This window comes from Amphiura filiformis, chromosome 11 (assembly GCF_039555335.1).
Source record: "Amphiura filiformis chromosome 11, Afil_fr2py, whole genome shotgun sequence".
Taxonomy (NCBI): Eukaryota; Metazoa; Echinodermata; class Ophiuroidea; order Amphilepidida; family Amphiuridae; genus Amphiura; species Amphiura filiformis.
Genome location: NC_092638.1, coordinates 38,003,010 through 38,021,416, shown reverse-complemented (window position 1 = coordinate 38,021,416; position 18,407 = coordinate 38,003,010). Strand labels below are relative to the sequence as shown.

At 38.3% G+C, this 18,407-nt stretch overlaps 1 protein-coding gene across 1 annotated transcript; it reads left to right on the top strand.

Moving 5' to 3' along the window:
- Positions 1-2,878: 2,878 nt before the first annotated feature.
- On the top strand, positions 2,879-3,388 carry LOC140163666 (craniofacial development protein 2-like). Its single transcript, XM_072186981.1, has one exon. It carries the CDS (start codon positions 2,879-2,881, stop codon positions 3,386-3,388), a length of 510 nt encoding a protein of 169 aa, XP_072043082.1.
- The last annotated feature ends 15,019 nt before the right edge of the window (positions 3,389-18,407 follow it).

Here is an 18,407-nt window from a genome sequence, read left to right as displayed (position 1 = left end):
GAATCAAGCGCAAGGACCAGCAGACTTTGCAGGTGGTATCACGATCTGCCAAGTACGTAGAAACATCGCTCAAATTATTAAGCACATTATCGCCAGGTAGTGAATTGTCTCAGGAGGACTACGGTCACTTCTACCAGGTACAACTTGCTCATAAGATTCTTACAGGATGAGTATGCCTCTTTGGTAGTCCAGGGTAAATTTAGTGAAGATACGGCCCAGTTTTTAGAGCCTTTCAGCAGAACACATCCGGGCTGTCACCTAGTGCACTCAAAGACTTAAAGTTGGCGTCATCACTTGCAGCGTACTCTGAATTGATAAAAGTGATAGTAGCTCTAAACCCGGGCTCTAAACGTAGTCAGGGAAGTGCAAATAACTTTACATTGGGGCCTTCAACTTCAGCAGGGGTGGCTACAGCAATTTTGGTTATCGTGGTTATCAACACGGTTCAGTATCAGGTGATCCCGCAGGTGATGTTTACAATCGCTACGCAAACCGCAGTGTGCCGCCATAACGACAATCGTCACAGTCTGACAATTGATTTGTTTAGTAGTAGGACTCATACATGTGAAAAGGACCCACGCAATGTTTGTGAATTTAACACCTTAACAAAAATTTTGTATTACAGTTTCACTAGTTCACATATGATACAAGACAAGTTTTGCCAATTTGATACTGTTTTACTATCGGTTGATCAGTTGTGATTTTGAAACCCCGTGTTTATCCTGTTTTGTATACATAATTATATGCATGTATGTTATAATTACCTTTCAGCTTTATATAAATTGATGTTGATATTATGTGCCTTGGTAAACAATCCAGCACACACACATGTACATGTGTGTGTGTATGCTTCATTAATTCAGGAATTACTATATATAAAAGTTTCTTTACAAAGGTAAACTTATTTGTCAGTGTTTTGTGTCACATAACGTAGGTTTAACTCCAGTAAACTGGCTATTTGAGCAGTTTAACATGGAGATCTATGGGTGGCTAATAAGAAGTATTATTTATGAGTTTTAAGTATATTCCATAAATATTTTTAAAAGTTGTTTGAGAGAATTCCATGTAATAGATTAATCATATATGTTTATGAATACAAAAAACTTACAGTTTCTTCACGATATTTTCCGATTAGGTCCAATTCCACGTTACTTCTTTCTTGACCCCATAGCATTGGCTATGCTAGCTTACGCCTTATGATCCCCTCGCCGCTCCTTTTCTTCAGTTCTAACTTCCCCGGTCCACGCCTCAGTTTCATCAAATTATATCCCTACCACTTGTATATAAGTCAATGAGTGATTTGCAACAGTTTTTTTTTTCACCCTGATACTCGAATAAAGTTTGAAATTTAACATCAGATCGAGAAAAAACCAGCATATTTTAACTTAAGGTTGGTGTGTTGGAGAAATTTTTCTTTAATAAAAGACGTGAGATAGGCAATCAGTCGAATAGAGCGACAAACTAAATTTAAATCTAAAATATATATAATAAGAATATTGAGTAAATTGGCAAGTTGAAATTACATTCGAATCGTGCGAGGGCGACGAGCTATTGATTTGTGACCAATGAAATGGATTGTTTTTCCTAAACAAAACAATAAACGACCACGCTTATTGGTCAGATCTTAGTTGCTGTCGCTAGTATAACAAAAAAGGAATAAAACAGGGAGCAGCATTTATAAAAATCAGGGGAAACTATCAAGCCCTTCCCAGAATTGTTTGCAACATGATGCACCACCTCTTATATCAAATGACACTCCTATTATTTTGTACAAGTCCATTTTGTTTTCATGTTGATAATAGACTGTATAAACACGGGTCGATAATCAAGAAATGAGCTCTATTCATTGAGGTACTTTTAGGTACTATCGACCCATGTTGCATTTGATAGCAAATCAGTAGAGAAAATTGAAATAGGAGAAATGCATTATGGAAGCGTAATATATTTTCTCTGCTATCAAGAACTCCAGATAGAGGACGCTTTTCAAAATGGCCGCCAAAATGCCTAAATAGAACTTGTTTAATTGAGTTGCGCTTGTTCCTGATTTTGCCTCGGGCTATTGGGTAAGAAAGAACCAAAAGAACAACAGTTAACAACAGAAACAAAAGCATTTCATAATAGAATGGACTAAAGATGTAAAAAAGGGTCTTTTAGTGAGTATTTTTCACTATAACACAGTATGTATTGTACAAATGGAGAAACTCTCTGCCAGGTGTTAAACTGAACTGTTTGGCGAGTTCCTCATAGGCGTAAATATTTTGATAAGGGGGAAATAGTCCATACAATCACCCCCCCCCCATGTTGATGCGGGTATGTGGGTTTCTGACCAAATTAACCATATATTTTGCTATTTTAGCTTAAAACTCTACAAAAGTGCCAATTATTTTGTCAGAGGCATACTGACATCCACTCCTACGGGAGAATCCAGGGGGGTGAGCAGCCAGCTCATTCCCTTGCCGGGTGGTAGTACCATATAGCCCCCAGATCCTGTCTGGGTGACCAACAGTGACCGAGCTACTTAACATCAACGTAGCACTCGTCAACCCGCAACAGTGGCCAGCGTGACGAGTTAGGGCCACACCCCCCAACTAATATGGCAGCACAAAGTATGAAACGGCCCTCAGTCCCCAGCAGCTCTCAAGTCCCTGACCACGGGAGCGGTTATGGTGAGGCGAGAGTAGAGGGTGCTAAGAATCACTGAGAAAGGACAGGCTCCCTAAAGGAATTGACTATTTGCACATATAATGTGCGAACCCTCCTTGGCGAACCAAAACTTCATGAGTTGGAAAAATAACTTGATCATATCACTTGGGATATCCTCGGCCTATGCAAAGTTAGACGTCGTGGGGAAAATCTTCTGGAACTCAAGAGTGGACACATGCTTTACAAAAGGGGTAAAGATAATAGCAGCACTGGAGGAGTCGGCTTCCTAATACGAAAAGACTTGGCATCAAATGTTGTAAGCTACAAAAACCAGTCGGACAGAGTAGCACAAGTCATCATCAAAATCTCCAAAAGACAGACCGTGAAAATCATTCAAGCGTATTTGCCAACAACCAGCTACCCAGATGAAGATGTAGATGCAGTCTACGAAGAAATTAACGAACTGCTCAACCAAGACAAAGCAAATCACACAATCATTATGGGCGACTTAAATGCTAAAGTAGGAAAGAAAACAAACTCAAATGAAACCATGCTAGGAAAATATGGTGTGGGAGAGCGAAATGAAAGGGGAGACAGGCTTCTAGAATTCACCGAAAGCAAGAACTTAAAAATCATGAATACCTTCTTTAAGAAAAAAGAATCTCGTAAGTGGACATGGCGAAGCCCAAATGGATTGTATCGAAATGAAATTGACTTCATCTTGACAAGCGAAAAAAAAATGTGAAAGATGTCTCAGTTCTAAACCGCTTCAACACTGGAAGTGATCACAGGCTAGTAAGAGCAAGGATCTCCATCAACTTGAAACTGGAAAGATACAAACTCGTGCAAAAAAAACAAGGATGCAGGTCAATCTGGATAAGCTACAACAGAACAAAGAGGAATTCCAGATGAAGCTGCAAAACAAGTTTGATCTCCTGAAGGATGAAGCAGAAGACCTAGATGTAAATGATGTCTGTGAAAGACTTACAAACACAATCCTAGATTGTGCTTTGGAGACAGTAGGGAAAAAAGACCCACAGAAGATAGACAAGATTTCAAAGGAAACTTTTGAAATGATGAAAAGGAGACAGGAAATGAAGAACACGATTGGAATCCAACATATCGAGTATACAGAATTATGCAAAACCATAAGGAAGCGAATGACAAATGAAATCCGAGCACACAACACAAAGATGATTCAGAAAACTCTTGAAGATAACAAAAGCTACAAGAAAACAGAGCAAGGACTTGCCACTGGAAAATCTCAAATAATAGCACTGAAGGGGGAAGACGGAAACATAATCTCAGACAGAGAATTAGTCATCAAGCGGGTAGAAGAGTTCTACCAAGATCTCTACTCCAGCAAAGTCCAAATAACCCCACAAATTATAGACGTTGAAAGTGCAGAAGAGAATATACCACCAATTGGAGAGGATGAAGTTGACAAATATCTCAATGACATGAAAAGAGGTAAAGCACCAGGAGAAGATGGAGTGCTAGTCGACATTCTCAAGGATGGAGGCAGCGCAGTAAAGGCAGAGCTTGCAAAGCTATTCACACTATGTATCCAAACTAACCAGACACCGGACAGTTGGAATAATGCCCTTATAATTCTCATCCACAAGAAAGGGGACATCAAAGACTTGAAGAACTACAGACCAATCAGCTTACTCTCAAACACATACAAACTTTTCACCAAAGTTCTTACAAATCGGATTACCAACATCCTTGACTTCAACCAACCCAGGGAACAGGCGGGGTTCCGGAGCGGTTATTCAACCATGGATCACCTTCATGTCATCAACCAAATTGTCGAAAAGATGGGTGAATATAGACAGCCACTATGCCTTGGATTCATTGACTACGAAAAAGCTTTTGATAGCATTGAGATCCAGGCAGTCATCACAGCCCTCAAACAGCAAGGCGTCCATCCTGGATACATCCAGATAATAGATACTATCTACAGCAAGGGCACTTCAACAATCCGCCTCCACAAGGACAGTGATAAGATATCTATCCAACGAGGGGTGCGACAAGGTGATACCATTTCACCTAAACTGTTTAATGCGGCACTTCAAGAAATTATACGTCACCTAGGCTGGGAAAGTAAGGGCATTAGCATAAACGGAGACAACCTGAGTCACCTTCGCTTCGCAGATGACATAGTCATAATAACAGACAATGCTAAAGACCTACGAGAAATGATCAATGATCTCAACCAGAGAAGCAATCAAGTGGGACTAAAGATAAACATGAAAAAGACAAAAGTCATGTTCAACCAGTTCGCCACAGAACAGCTGTTCATGGTAGGGAACACAGAAATAGAAAAGGTGGACCAATATGTGTACTTAGGACAACTAATCAACATGACTCACAATCACGTGGATGAAGTATAGAGGAGGACTAGGGCTGGTTGGTGTGCATTTGGCAAGCTCAATGACATCATGAGAAGTAAGATGCCAACTTGTCTGAAACGAAAGGTTTTCAACCAATGTGTACTACCAGCCATGACCTATGGAGCTGAAACATGGTCACTTACTAAGAAGATGGAGCAAAAACTGAAAACTACACAGCATAGCATGGAAAGATGTATGCTGGGCTACACCAAAAGGGACAGGAAAACAGTGGCATGGATCAGGAGCCAAACAGAAGTTACAGACATAATCCACACAATAAAGATGAAGAAGTGGCATTGGGCTGGCCATCTTGCAAGATCAACAGATAATAGATGGACAAAGAATGTCACAGAATGGAGGCCCTGGCTGGGCTCAAGACACCAAGGCAGACAGAAAGTCAGATGGAGGGATGAGATAGCAAGTTTCATAGGGATCAGGTATATGGCAAAAGCAAATGACAGGAAACTTTGGTGCCAACTGGGAGAGGCTTTCGCCCTGCAGTGGGCTGAATACGGCTGATGATGATGATGATGATGATTGTGCTCAAACTTGTTACACTGGCACTTTTGCACCATATTTCCCCATATCCGTATCCTTATTCCTGATGAACAGAACTATACATATATCTTCGGGATGATGTGCCTCTGATGTGATATAGGAAAAATCTATTTCACTACTCTCTTTCTGTCTCTGTTAGCCTCCTGTCCTTATGTATTTTGAATAGACTGAAATTATGAAACGAGATTTGTTCTGAAATAGGATTAGATCGTACAGTCTGTTCGGCAAAATTGTTATTGTATGGTATACCCCAAGGTTCTATCCTTAGTCCCAAATTCATTACCAATTGCCAATTGAAGTGATTTTTATATGTAATTTTAACATACTTCAAAATTTGAATTAATGTTCAAGATGTTCACAGAATGATACAAGCACGAGATTCCTGTATTCGCATCATTTCCCTGCGTCTTCTTTCTGCGTCTTCCTGTCTTTTCAGACGTTCGACAAGCATTCTCATTGGCTCTATGTAATACCTATCAAGCCAATCCATCTTGAAGGTCATGATCTTTTCCACACGCTTTCTCTGTCCACTAATCACAACGCTATCTGTAACCAACAAAGAAGTATTCACGGCGCTGATCTCATAGAACTCATTGCCAGAGTCACCGCATAGGTCGTCATCCTGGAAGATGCATTTGTTGAGAAGCTCATCGGGTCTTATTGCGAAACATATCAGTAACAAAGCTTTGAGTTCGGCGTTGTTAAGACGATAATAATTTGCATAGTCGAGTTTGTGTGTCATCTTCCATTTACGGTACAGATGCAGTTCAGGTAGTACATCAGTCTCGCTTCGGGAGCACTGGGAATGGTGACAGTGTGGCTTGTCTTGCGAAGACCAATTTGAAGCCGATTCATGGAAGCCGCCATTTTTCTGGAGTAAAAATAATATATTAACAACAGTGATACTAATACTATGTTAACTTACAGAAATGCTTTATTTATTGAAAGAGTATGCATCTTTTATTAAAAATCGTAAAGCATACTAATATCATTTTATTTTAAAAACATTTGCTAGATGCAAAGAATATAATTTGTAATTGTCTACTTGTTAACATCCGTTGAAGACGACGGTTGAGCTGGTAAAGGCATTCCGGTGTGTGTACCAAATTGTAAAGTTAATTTTTTTAAACTTCCGTGGTCCGAGCTGTGCGCCAAGCGTCTACGAGCGTACACACAGAAAAAATAAGCAATCACGCTGATTGGCTGATCAACGAACTTGACAACAAGTCGGTTGACCCATTGGTTGTCTGTTGGGCGCGTAGTAGGCGATCATGTCACTTTTACGCGATCGCAATTCACCAGCGCGTACCCCGACCACGGAAGTTTAAAGAAACCAACTTTAGTGGCGTAGAAGTTAAATTTGCTCTATATGAAAGAAGAACAACGAATGATACACAGGTCCCTGGGCAGAAAAAAACCTCTTCTGTACATTGTAAGAAATAAAAACATAACTGTTCAAAGATAAGTGTTTATTATTAAAGTGTGTTTTATGGCCAGAGACGACATTTGATTCTAACTTACGTTATTGGATGTGTCGGTGAAACAGTCACACGACTGCTGCCTTCTGTTATACGTTCGAGGTATGAAGCTTTATTTATTGTCAGTCGGTATTTTGGTATAAGTTGGGGAAATTCACTTTTTGAAGGTAGGCCTAAACATTGGCACCCACGAAGTGATCGATAATGTCGCAGTCTCCCAAGGTGCACAATACCGGGCAGATCATTTACAACAAGTTCCAGAATCGGTTTATAACCCCACCATGTAGTAAGGTTTATAATGTTTTTGAAAGGTTTTCCTTTTGAAAATAACAAAATGCGCGAAATGCAATATTGGCCCCTATGAAATGATCCGGATTACACTATGACTACAGATCAGGTCATGGAGGTAGTCTTTGTTCAATTGTATTCAATTTTATTTTTTTCGAGTTCATCTGCTGATGTAACAGTTTTGAAACGGGTGGGTACCAATCATTTTGATCAGAGTGTCATTTCGAAAATTCATAAAATGAAAACACGAAGCTGTAAAGAAGAACGAATGTATGACAGAAATACACGAAAAGGGCCCGAAGAATGAAAGAACCCAAAATTGACAATTATCTATTACTAACGACTTCTTCTGAAATGTCAATTTGGCGTAAATATTGAACATTCCCTAAATCAGTCCTGTTTTTCTGTCAAATATTTATATTACCACTAGATCACCAATCCTGCATTTATTCTCACCAATTAGAGAGGCCTTTATTCAACGATATAAATACTGATTTTTAAATAATACATGAACTCGTTAAAATTATTGAATTATTGAATCAAAGCTTTTTATAAATCTAACTACATAGTCCACTTGCATCATTGTATATAGGTTCATCCAGTCACTTCTCTGTGCTACGCCTTTGCCTGAAGCCCTCGTTTGACTTTCCAAAGATGTCGGTGGCCTTTGTTCCCATTCCCAATGTTAGCCACCAATTCAGGTGATAACCAATTCAGGTGATAAAGAGCAACATGAATAAGGGCACTATCGAACCTAAATGTCTTGAAAGTATAATGATAACAACGTTTAAAAACAATGTTTCAAAAACTACTCTAATTCGACCTTTCGTTTTGAAACCCAAGTGTTTAAGAGATAACTTTTATATTATGATACCCGGAGTTGTAATGAGTGGAATTATTTCCTAATTGAGTCGAGTCATTTGGAGAAATTTAGCGAAGTCAATTCGAGCCAAAAGACTCGAGTCATTGTAGAACCTTTATTGGGAATTTGGACAATCTAAGTTGAAGTATTCATTTGTGAAATGTCGAGTCTCAAGTCATAACTCGTTACAAGTGTGATGAGATCTGAAAATGTCGGGCTATTGTTTATTTTGTATTTTCATAATTCGTTACAATAATAATCATGAATCGAAATTTTTAAAAGGCCATCTCTAAAGAACCCCGTATCAATTTGATCTGTGTGTGGATCAAGTATGAACTTGTCTAATTGCAAATCATTTCAATATAATATAGAATCCATACCAATCTGATCTTAACCGTATTATATCTGATATGAAATGTATCCAATTTTTAGTAGAATTCTAGATCGGATTGATCTACAAAGGGCTTTTTAAGAGTGTAACCCTTATCCCAAACTCTTATGGTGACAACTAAAGTCTCAAAGTGAAAGGTCAGTGAGCCATCGCCAATGATTTCGAAACTGGTACGGGGAGTGAATTAATCTAGTTATCATACAATTATGATTCAAATTCAAATAAGATCACTTTCAAAGTTGAATGTCTTGAAAGTAAGATCGTTATCATCTTTGCAAACACTAATTGTGTTTAAGTGAAAGCCAATAATGCTACCTTTTGTCTTAAACCTGTCTGGTGACAAGCTTTCTGGCATAGACAAATATCTGTAAAAGTGAAAGGTTAGTAATGAACCACCAACAATGATTTAGAAACTAATGCGGAGAATGAATTAATCTAGTTGTGGATCAAAATATATACAATCCAAATAAGATCACTTTCCAAGTTGAATGGCTCGAAAGTAAGATCTTAATATTTTGCAAACACTAGCTGAAAGCTAACAAAACTACCTTTTGTTTCAAAAATCATTATTTATACATAGTATTTTTTTTCAAATAGGACATCAAAGCAAGTGAAACATCGTAGAACTATTGAGCTGTAGGTAAACGCCCACTTACGTTAAACAAAAAGGTTTGGTTCGTATATAAGAATACTGTCCTATGTTTTGTGCATTGGTGACAATGAAAATTGCGCAAAACTTTGTGCATGGTGAAATTTTTCGTACTGACTTTGCACCCGACTGTAGAATCCGACGGGAAATAAAAGGCTTAATACATTTTTTGGAAGAATCCAATTTCGAATTAATTATCCTAAATTTATCATCACTGATCTTGCCACTGACAATTTTCTTCACGTTGTGTGTTATTCGTGTATTTTCATTATTAAAACAATTTTATTCTTCTCCGAAAGGACGGAAAGTGGCAGATACAACAACAATGGGAATTTCTACATATACCATCTACATTGCAGTCCTCATTTTTATTTCAATATACAGCCTTTTTGCATCTACGGTGCCTCATCAGTACCCAAGTGGAAGTTTAGCTTGCAAAACCTATTTTGTCACCAACTTAGATTGCAGTAATAGAAGCCTTGTTAATATCCCATTATTGGATCAAAATCTGAGCACATCATTGGACTTGAGTGACAACGCATTAATAAAAGTAACGAACGCACCTTTTGTAAACCTGACGAAACTGCTAGAGCTTGATCTTCACAAAAACGAGATATCTAACTTATCTTCTGACGCTTTTAGAGGCCTCTTCTCTCTCCGTACTTTGTCTTTACAGAGTAATAAGTTGGCGAGTTTGCCAGAAGGAGTTTTTGTAGATTTATCTAGATTAACACACCTTGAATTGAATAACAATCCGTTTGCAGGTACACCTGGGCAAGAATTAGCGGCACTTTCTTCACTGGAAATCCTACTTTTCAATGAATTTGAAGGTGGGAAGTCAATGCTTGATTTCAATGGCTTCCAGAATCTAACAAACTTGAGTAAACTTAGTTTTTCTGTTAGCAAACTGGCAACAGATGTAAATAATGATTCTCTATATGAACTTGGTAACCTACAACTGCTGACGAGATTTAATTTTTATTGGACATGGGCTAATGAAACATTTCGCGACGAGTTCTACCTTAATGAGATGGTTTTTGCACCACTAACTCATATCAAATTCCTGAGTACCAAGTTTGAGGCTGTGTATGCGTTAAAACATCTTCCTGCTTCCCTTGACAGCCTTGTGCTTATTTCTGCAACAGTCGACCTACCAGTTATGAATGAAACCCACTTACAGATCCTTCAAAAGTGGAACACGTCGCTTATATTTCTCCGTCTAAACGTAGGAAGTTTAAAAAGAGTTGAGGATTACACCTTTATGTGGGTACCCAATCTGCTTACTTTAGATCTTCGCGAGAATCGTATCAACTATATTGCCGAATATGCATTTTACGGGTTGGATTCTTTGCAAGTTCTAACATTATCCTCTAATTCTCTGACTGAAGTGCCAACAAAAGCTTTGAAAGTGTTCCAGGAATCTGGGCAGCTTCAACATCTTGATCTAAGCTCTAACGGTATTTCCAGTGATATTGCGCCCGATGCATTTGCTCCAATAGCGTCGTCCTTGATCTACTTGGACTTAGGAAACAACAATATAGGAGGAACAAGCTATACCTTTTGGCTAGATGTGCTTCAAAATATTGTACACTTAGTACTCACAAGTACTAAGACACCTTCTTCCCGCATAACGCTTGTATCGCAAAACCCGTTAATGCTGCTTCAAGTATTTGAGATAAGTAACGTTGAGAAAGTATATTTCATGAAATCCCTCTGTACTTTATTTCCAAACTTGCATACGGCCAAAATATCCAATGCAGTCATCTCTAATTTCCCATCAGCCCTTGATCTTCATGAATGTCTTAGTGTAAGTTTTCTTGACTTTACCGGGTCTATAGAAAACATAGATGTGAAACATTTGGACTTATACTTACCAGATCTTCTCACATTGGCGATGGCTACGAACAAAGTGACATCGACTAAGCAAATTCTCTTCCTCAAAGCACCTGAACTTCGTATACTTGATCTGAGTCACAACATGATCAAAATAATTGATGATGAATTTGTAGAATCATATCCGCTGTTATTGTTCTTGAACATTGCCGATAATGAGCTAACATCTCTGTCAGGTTTCCAACCTCTACAACTCTTGAAGATACTTGTAGCCGATAACAATAGAATAACTGCTGTCCCGTCGTGGGTATCATCAAACATGTCCTCTATAGAGCGACTGGATTTGAGCAACAATCCATTCCAGTGTGTGTGTGATATTGAGCCGTTTAGAAAATGGATTCTATCCGATACAGAAGTGTTTTTATATCCAGGTCGATATGATTGCGCTGCTCCAGAATCTCTAAAAGGAATGAGCATAACATCTATTGAGTTAGACTGCAGGTCTAAAACGGCATTTTACGTAGGTATCGGCATATTTTCCGCTCTCCTTACCTGTGCGATACTATATCTGTTAGAGGGGGATCAACAATGCTGATCTGGAAATGTTGCAATTAGACTATCACGCTTATGTTTCGTATAACGAGAATGCAGCAGCTGACGAAGCCTGGGTGTTGAATGATCTGCAACCAAACATGGAAGACGGACCCGACCCGATACAGTTGTGTATCAAGAGTAGAGATTTTACACCAGGACATTCCATCTTGGATAATATCAGTGACGGAATTCAGTTAAGTCGCAGGACTATCTTGGTTTTGTCACCAAGCTTTATAGAAAGCGAGTGGTGTTACCATGAGATGCAGATAGCCCAGATGAGACTACTTGATGATGAGATCGACGTCTTAATTCTAGTATTATTGGAAGCTATTCCGGAGGTAAGGTTGACAATGAGACTCAGGCAACTTCTCTGCAAGAAAGAGTACCTCAAATGGCCACAGGACAGACCAGGACAAAGATTATTCTGGCAGAGACTTCGGCAGGAGATCAAAGGACCTGTCCATGTGAATAGATGTCTGAACATTTAAGTCAAATGATCAAGATGATAATGTTTGAGATAAACCAAATCGTCGTTTAAGTGCAACACTATCGTAAGTGCAGTAGAATGTAATAGCTGCCTTATGTAAAATACCTATTGTTTGCAGCACAATACCTTCATCATGCTCATTGTAAAGTGTTGATGTTCTGTAAACTTTCCTGATGGCCACTAAGCTAACCCAAGATATCACCTTTACATGTAGTTGGGTGTTTTTCTAGTGTTATTGGTTAAAAGTAAGTAAATTTATTGAAATGTTGCAAATGGCAGCTATTGCATTCTACTGCACTTACGATAGTGTTGCACTCTGCCGATGAAATGCCAAGAGGCTGTGCAATAATCATGTGTACCCTCGGGGTGGTCAATTCTCAACAATGGTCTGCCAAAAGTGGCTTCTCCTCCCTTTTGGGTGTGCCCAAAAATCTTTGCCCCCCCCTTCCCTTCCGGCTTGCCAAAATCCTTTTCCCCCTCCCTTTGACGTGCCAAAAGACCTTTCCCCACCCACCTCCCCCTCCATTACACTTGTAAGATTTTGGGGAACCTATATTTAAACCTTAAATTGTTTTATGATTATGATGCGCGAGCAGTAAATTACGCATATCGTTTAAGGTGGGTGATTTCAAACAATGGGAGATTTGAAGTGGTGTTTTAATTTACAAATTTGAAGGACATGTCATAATTATTATTTATTACTAATGTCGATATGTGAAATTAAAAGAAAAACCTTTCGCTTTGTTCTGAGATCTTTGACTATTAAGTAAATTGGGCGTAGGGGAAAGAAACCAAGTGAAGATTTTCTCTCAGTCAAGATATCATTGGTTCTGCTGCAAACAAAATTTACGCCATTGTTTTCTGAAAAGCAAAAATGTAATTGCCTAATCATGACAGTCAATTTTACGTGTTGCAAACTTGGTATGTGCGAATATGTCAAAAGTGGCCCAACACGTTTTCTGGACGATTTAGTCAATTGGCATAGCTTTTGAGCCCTAACTAGGAAAGTAACCAAGGAAAGAGTTTCGGTTTTACTTATTATTTTACTTATTCCACTGCATATTACATGTTACCATAACTCCTATAATTTTTTCTAACTAACGTCAAGCAACATTCGGATGTATTTGTACAAGGGTGTTTGCCTAACTGCTTTAAGAATTTATCAACAATAGCTCTTATAATAATTCGGCTGTCAACGGCAGTGTTTCTGTTCCAGCTTGTTTTGGCGTTTTAAGTTTTGTATTTTGCTTATCATCAAGATAAACAATATCAAAATTGTGTTTACTAGCCCCTAGTCAGTATTGGCCAATTTGAAATTTCATACAGAGGTCCAAACTGCTCAAAGGCTGTTGAAAAGTTCACCAAGTTATTCCTCTTATGATAAAGAAAAGTATACCTTTACCTGTCTGTGATATCCTGGCTATGACAAACCATACCTTATTTCAATTATTATAAAAGACGATCAACTTGAGACTATTTTGATTAAAATGGCCAAAAGAAACATTATAGGTCCCGTGTATTTCTGCCTTCGGTAAAATCACAGTCATGCCATTAAACTTGGGTGGAAAATGGGTCTCTTTGAACAACAAAAAAGACTTGAAGGGAAGCTACATGAATTTGTTGGTCAAACGATGACCTCTCGTTCTCTCTGCCCGCTACTGGTTTGAAAAATGTATGTAACAACATGAGAATAACAGTTTTATTTCCCTTTCAAAATATTTACAGAAAAGAAGAGCATTTTTGTTGTTGTCAAAAATAACACATCGTAAAATAATTAACTAAAAAGTCCAAGTCTAAAACAAAAAAGACGTTGTTTGAGCTGGTGGTAGTTTGTGTGGTATCGTTTATGTGCTGTTGACACTCTTCCAAACAGCAGAATTTTCCGCTTTGGCCTGTTTTCCCAGGGCTTCTTCCCCGCGTACCCCGCATTTTTCTACAGGCAGTGTCTATAGCTTATTGATTTTATGCTCATACCATTACGTAATCAGTTATATGCGGTACATTTATACATGTGTGGTTTTGAAAGACAAAGGAACAAATTTAATCAAAATAATCCATACATGAGGTGAAAGGTCAACTTCCGAAATACGGGCCTGGACCCTCATAAACAATGATTTATACACATGTAGAAACTAGAATGTATATAAAGTGGGATCAATTTAGTTGCTGATCAAAAGATATGCAATCCAAATAAGGCCACTTTCAAAGTTTATTGTCTTAAAAGTAAATATTTAATACGCTATTTGTAAATTGTGTTTGAAAAGTGAAAGCTAACGGTGCTACATTGTGTGCTACATTATTTCAAACTATATGTTTGAATAAAATTCTTGATAAAATATAACAACTCGGTCACTTATAAATTTTTATATAGTTTGTGGGTCATTAAATACATAATTTATTAATTCCTTATAGTGTTCAATGTCTACAAACTTTTTTTTTTAAAGTGAATAAAGAATTTTTGGTAAAGTAAAAATTGGCTGAATCGGGATTTTAACCGGCTTCCTCTGGTGTGCAGAGACCAGTGCTCTACCATCTGAACTATCCAAAAAAAGAGAAATTATATTTTAAGAATCTGAGTTAGGGCTCTAAGAGACTGGAAGCGTACCCATATCTATCCATATTTTCACCATTTTCTTCTATATTTAAAATTTGTCATTATTCTCAAATAATTACATGATTTTATTATTGAAAAGGCTTGGGAATGATTAAGTTGAGGATGTTCAGAGCTTGGAGGTAGCCTTTTGGTGAAACACGACTTAACTGCCTAATTGATTAACCAATTTTAATGTGTTTGTAAATCGCGTTTCATTTCTTTTGTCAAAAACTCGGCTCTTATTTGACATAAATTTATTTTGCAATAAAGACACCTAGTTCATGTTATTTTATTCCCGTCCAGGGGGTTATAGGCCTCTATCGATTAGTTGGATCATCTACTGAACGGGAATGTCCCTTAACTATCCAATACCATAGCAGATAGTCACAATATCCCACAGTGCACCTTGCACATAGAGTACAGCTGCACGGTTTTATAAGCCGCAATTGTTCGTAAGTCATTCAATAAAACATTTTTAATCTATTCGTTTTGATGAAATAAAGTGTTCATTTTGATTAGGTGTATTATCACTTTGAACCGACAATGTTATCAAAATGAATAGTTTTCCGTCTTATTTTAACAAGTAACTTTTCAAATTGACAAGATATCCAACTCAATATTCGACAAAATTACCCGTTTCATTTTGTATGATTCTGTTAAGTACCCCCTCTGATTTTGATTTTTTTTTTGTGCCATTTTTGACAAGAAAACAATACTCAAATTTGATAAGTTGATATTTTAAAATGACAAGGCAATCTTATCAAATTTTGAGTTTCTGATCATTTTGATGAGAATATCCAATTCATTTTGAAGAGAAATCTGTTAATTTCGCAGAGCGATCTGTTATGTCGCCATCTGAATAGTTTAAATAGATTAAAAGGCGCGCCATTTGATTTCCAGGGGGCGTAGCGTAGCGTGGGGAACCGATCCTGATAAGGGGGCAGCGGACCTGATGGGGGAACAAGCCATTTTATCGCTTGGGTGCACGTGCCCTCGTACCCTATATGACGATACGCCATTGGCAGTGGGAGGCATGGGAGTCTTTGAAAAAAAGCTTAGCCCACTGGGAGTCATGAGTCTTTGAAAAAAAAACTGGCAGAAAAAAATTCGCCCAACCCAAACTCCCACCGCCCCCTCCCCGAATCAAAATGGTGCGTCCCTAACCAAAACTCAATTATACAAACAACCCAATAGTAAGGAAATGTACGGTATTCACGTCGTACATTAATGGCACCACAAATGTAATGAATTATGATCTACATTATTGTTTTACATTCTACACGTAGGCCCTATGTTACATTATGTATTACCAACCCAGGGGACTTTTAAAATATCGATCACATTTAATTAATATTTACTATCGTTCGAATCAAATGACAGCAACGGGAAATTCCCTGATAAAAACCCAATAACGCCAAGGCATCAATGGGCATTTCGCATCGACGGACTGGGAGGGTCTGAAATCATTCTCACCAAAGCCTTTGCAAAACGGGTAAGTTTTGTGCTTAAATTGATAGGTATGATACCGATCTATCTCTTTAATTAAAATCAAGTAAACGTCTCAAATTGTTTCAGTTTAGTGCATCTACACACAGTACACAACATTGCTGAAAAAAGAAGAATTCCGCAAACTATAAGTTGAACATTCTGATTATCCAATATCGATTTCACACGATGTACCGAATGGAAATGTTCTTTACATGAAATAAATAAGATTAGGCTAATGAATGGGTTGGAGGGTGTCACTTGTTGTGACATCAAATTCCAGTGCTTACAACAGTAGAAAGCCAGAAATCCGTTTGAATACCATGAATACAGAGACCAACAAACTTTAGTCCACAAAATGTTCCACTGGATTTATAATGGTCACCAAAGGAAAATGGTTGTGGGAGGATGATTTATGCATGTGTCAGGTGGAAGAAAATACCAGCCTTACAAGAAAAAGGTCCATCGAGGTCTGGGGACTCCGAAAAAACAGGTTACCATGGTTACGTGACTATCCCATAAGATCATTTCCATCCAGTAGGCCTACGTCATGTAAAATCAACTGAATATTGGATGTTCAACTTGCAGTTCGCGGGATTCTTCTTTTTTCAGCAATGTTGCAATACATGTGTTTAGTGTTTGTGTATCACCTCATATAACACGGGCGATATCATCATTTCAGTGACTTAGCCAAAAAGGGTATCTCCTTCACCGGTAGATCACCCCCCCCCCTCCCTTATTTGATGCTGGTAGCCGTGATGTTTCATAGTTTAGGCATTTTTTGAACATTTTCATCAAATTTTGCCCCCACCCCATGAAAGTCACATTCCACCCCCTATAGCTATGCTACTGCATTATTTATTTTACGTAAGACCGAAGAGGGCAAAGGCCGAGTTATTATCTTTTACGTTAATACCGATGTAAACAAACACTCTTTAGTGTTTGATGCTTGAATTTTAATTTTTACATGTTTTACTGTCAAACAGAAAAATGGCAGCTGCTTTCAACAGGCTTCAGGTAGGTTTGAAAAACATCGGCACCAACGTTTCTATTCCCAATGTTCCTGAAGCAAAACTTATGTACTATCTGAAATGCATTTGTAATGTTATTGAAATGGACGACAACGAAGAAACGCGACGTCTACGAGATTATCACAACTACCAGCGTCTTAGTTTAGAAGAGAAAAACGCGCTAGTGCTGATTTGTGTAGCAGTCCGCCCGGATGCCCTCATTGGCAAGTGTATTTTTAAGGATGATGTTCTTTGTGGCGAATCGAACAACAGATTTTATGAGTTAAGCACCGTCAGCACCTCGTTGGTCGCAACAGACTCCATCTTGATAGGTGGTCAGAGAAAACGTGTCCAAAGGATCATGACATTCAAGATGGCATGGCTGCAAAATAACTACCTTACACCACTCCTACAACTTTCAGAACGCCTTGATAGGGAAGACGAACTGAGACGCCAGCGAGCTATCAGAGAAGCAGAAGAAGAAAGACGACAGAGACAGATTGAACTCAGAAGACAGGAAGAACGGAGACGTGAGCAGAGATTTCAAGCCTTTGAGCAACCGAGGGTGATTATCACGCCAGAAAGACAAGACTCTTGTGTTTGTATTATCCTCTAAGATTCAGAATATAACCTGCAGCGAGTGTACACCCTGTGGGCATACCTGACGTATCAATGTTCATACAGCGTCGAAATCCTAACCTTTCACCACTGGGCATGTTAAAAATACTCCGAATGTAATAGGATACATTCAATATGCGCAGTGTGTTTGAACGCGTGATAATTTCGTAGGATTGGTTCATTTCCCTTGGAGATGGGTGCACACAATATTTCTCGCGTTTTTCAATATTTTGGTGTATACTCTCGGCACTGTATGTTTCTTGTTCCCTTTACATAAGGAACCTTGATTTTGCGAACATGATTGTGACATTATGTGACATATCAAAATGTATTGCAATCTTCACACACAACTGTTTTGATTTTGTAAACATAGGATTACTAAAACGTGTCTTAATTCATGTGTAAATGAAGACATGAGCGCAAGAAGCCCGTAAGTCCACTTGGCCCCTCAACATGTATACATTAAAGTTTCAGGGCCAAAACAAATCTTTCACCTTTCATGATGTTTTCACTCTGGATTAA

Coding starts and splice junctions, on each gene's coding strand:
- LOC140163666 (XM_072186981.1), top strand. CDS start 2,879: ATGCTTTACAAAAGGGGTAAAGATAATAGCAGCACTGGAGGAGTCGGC.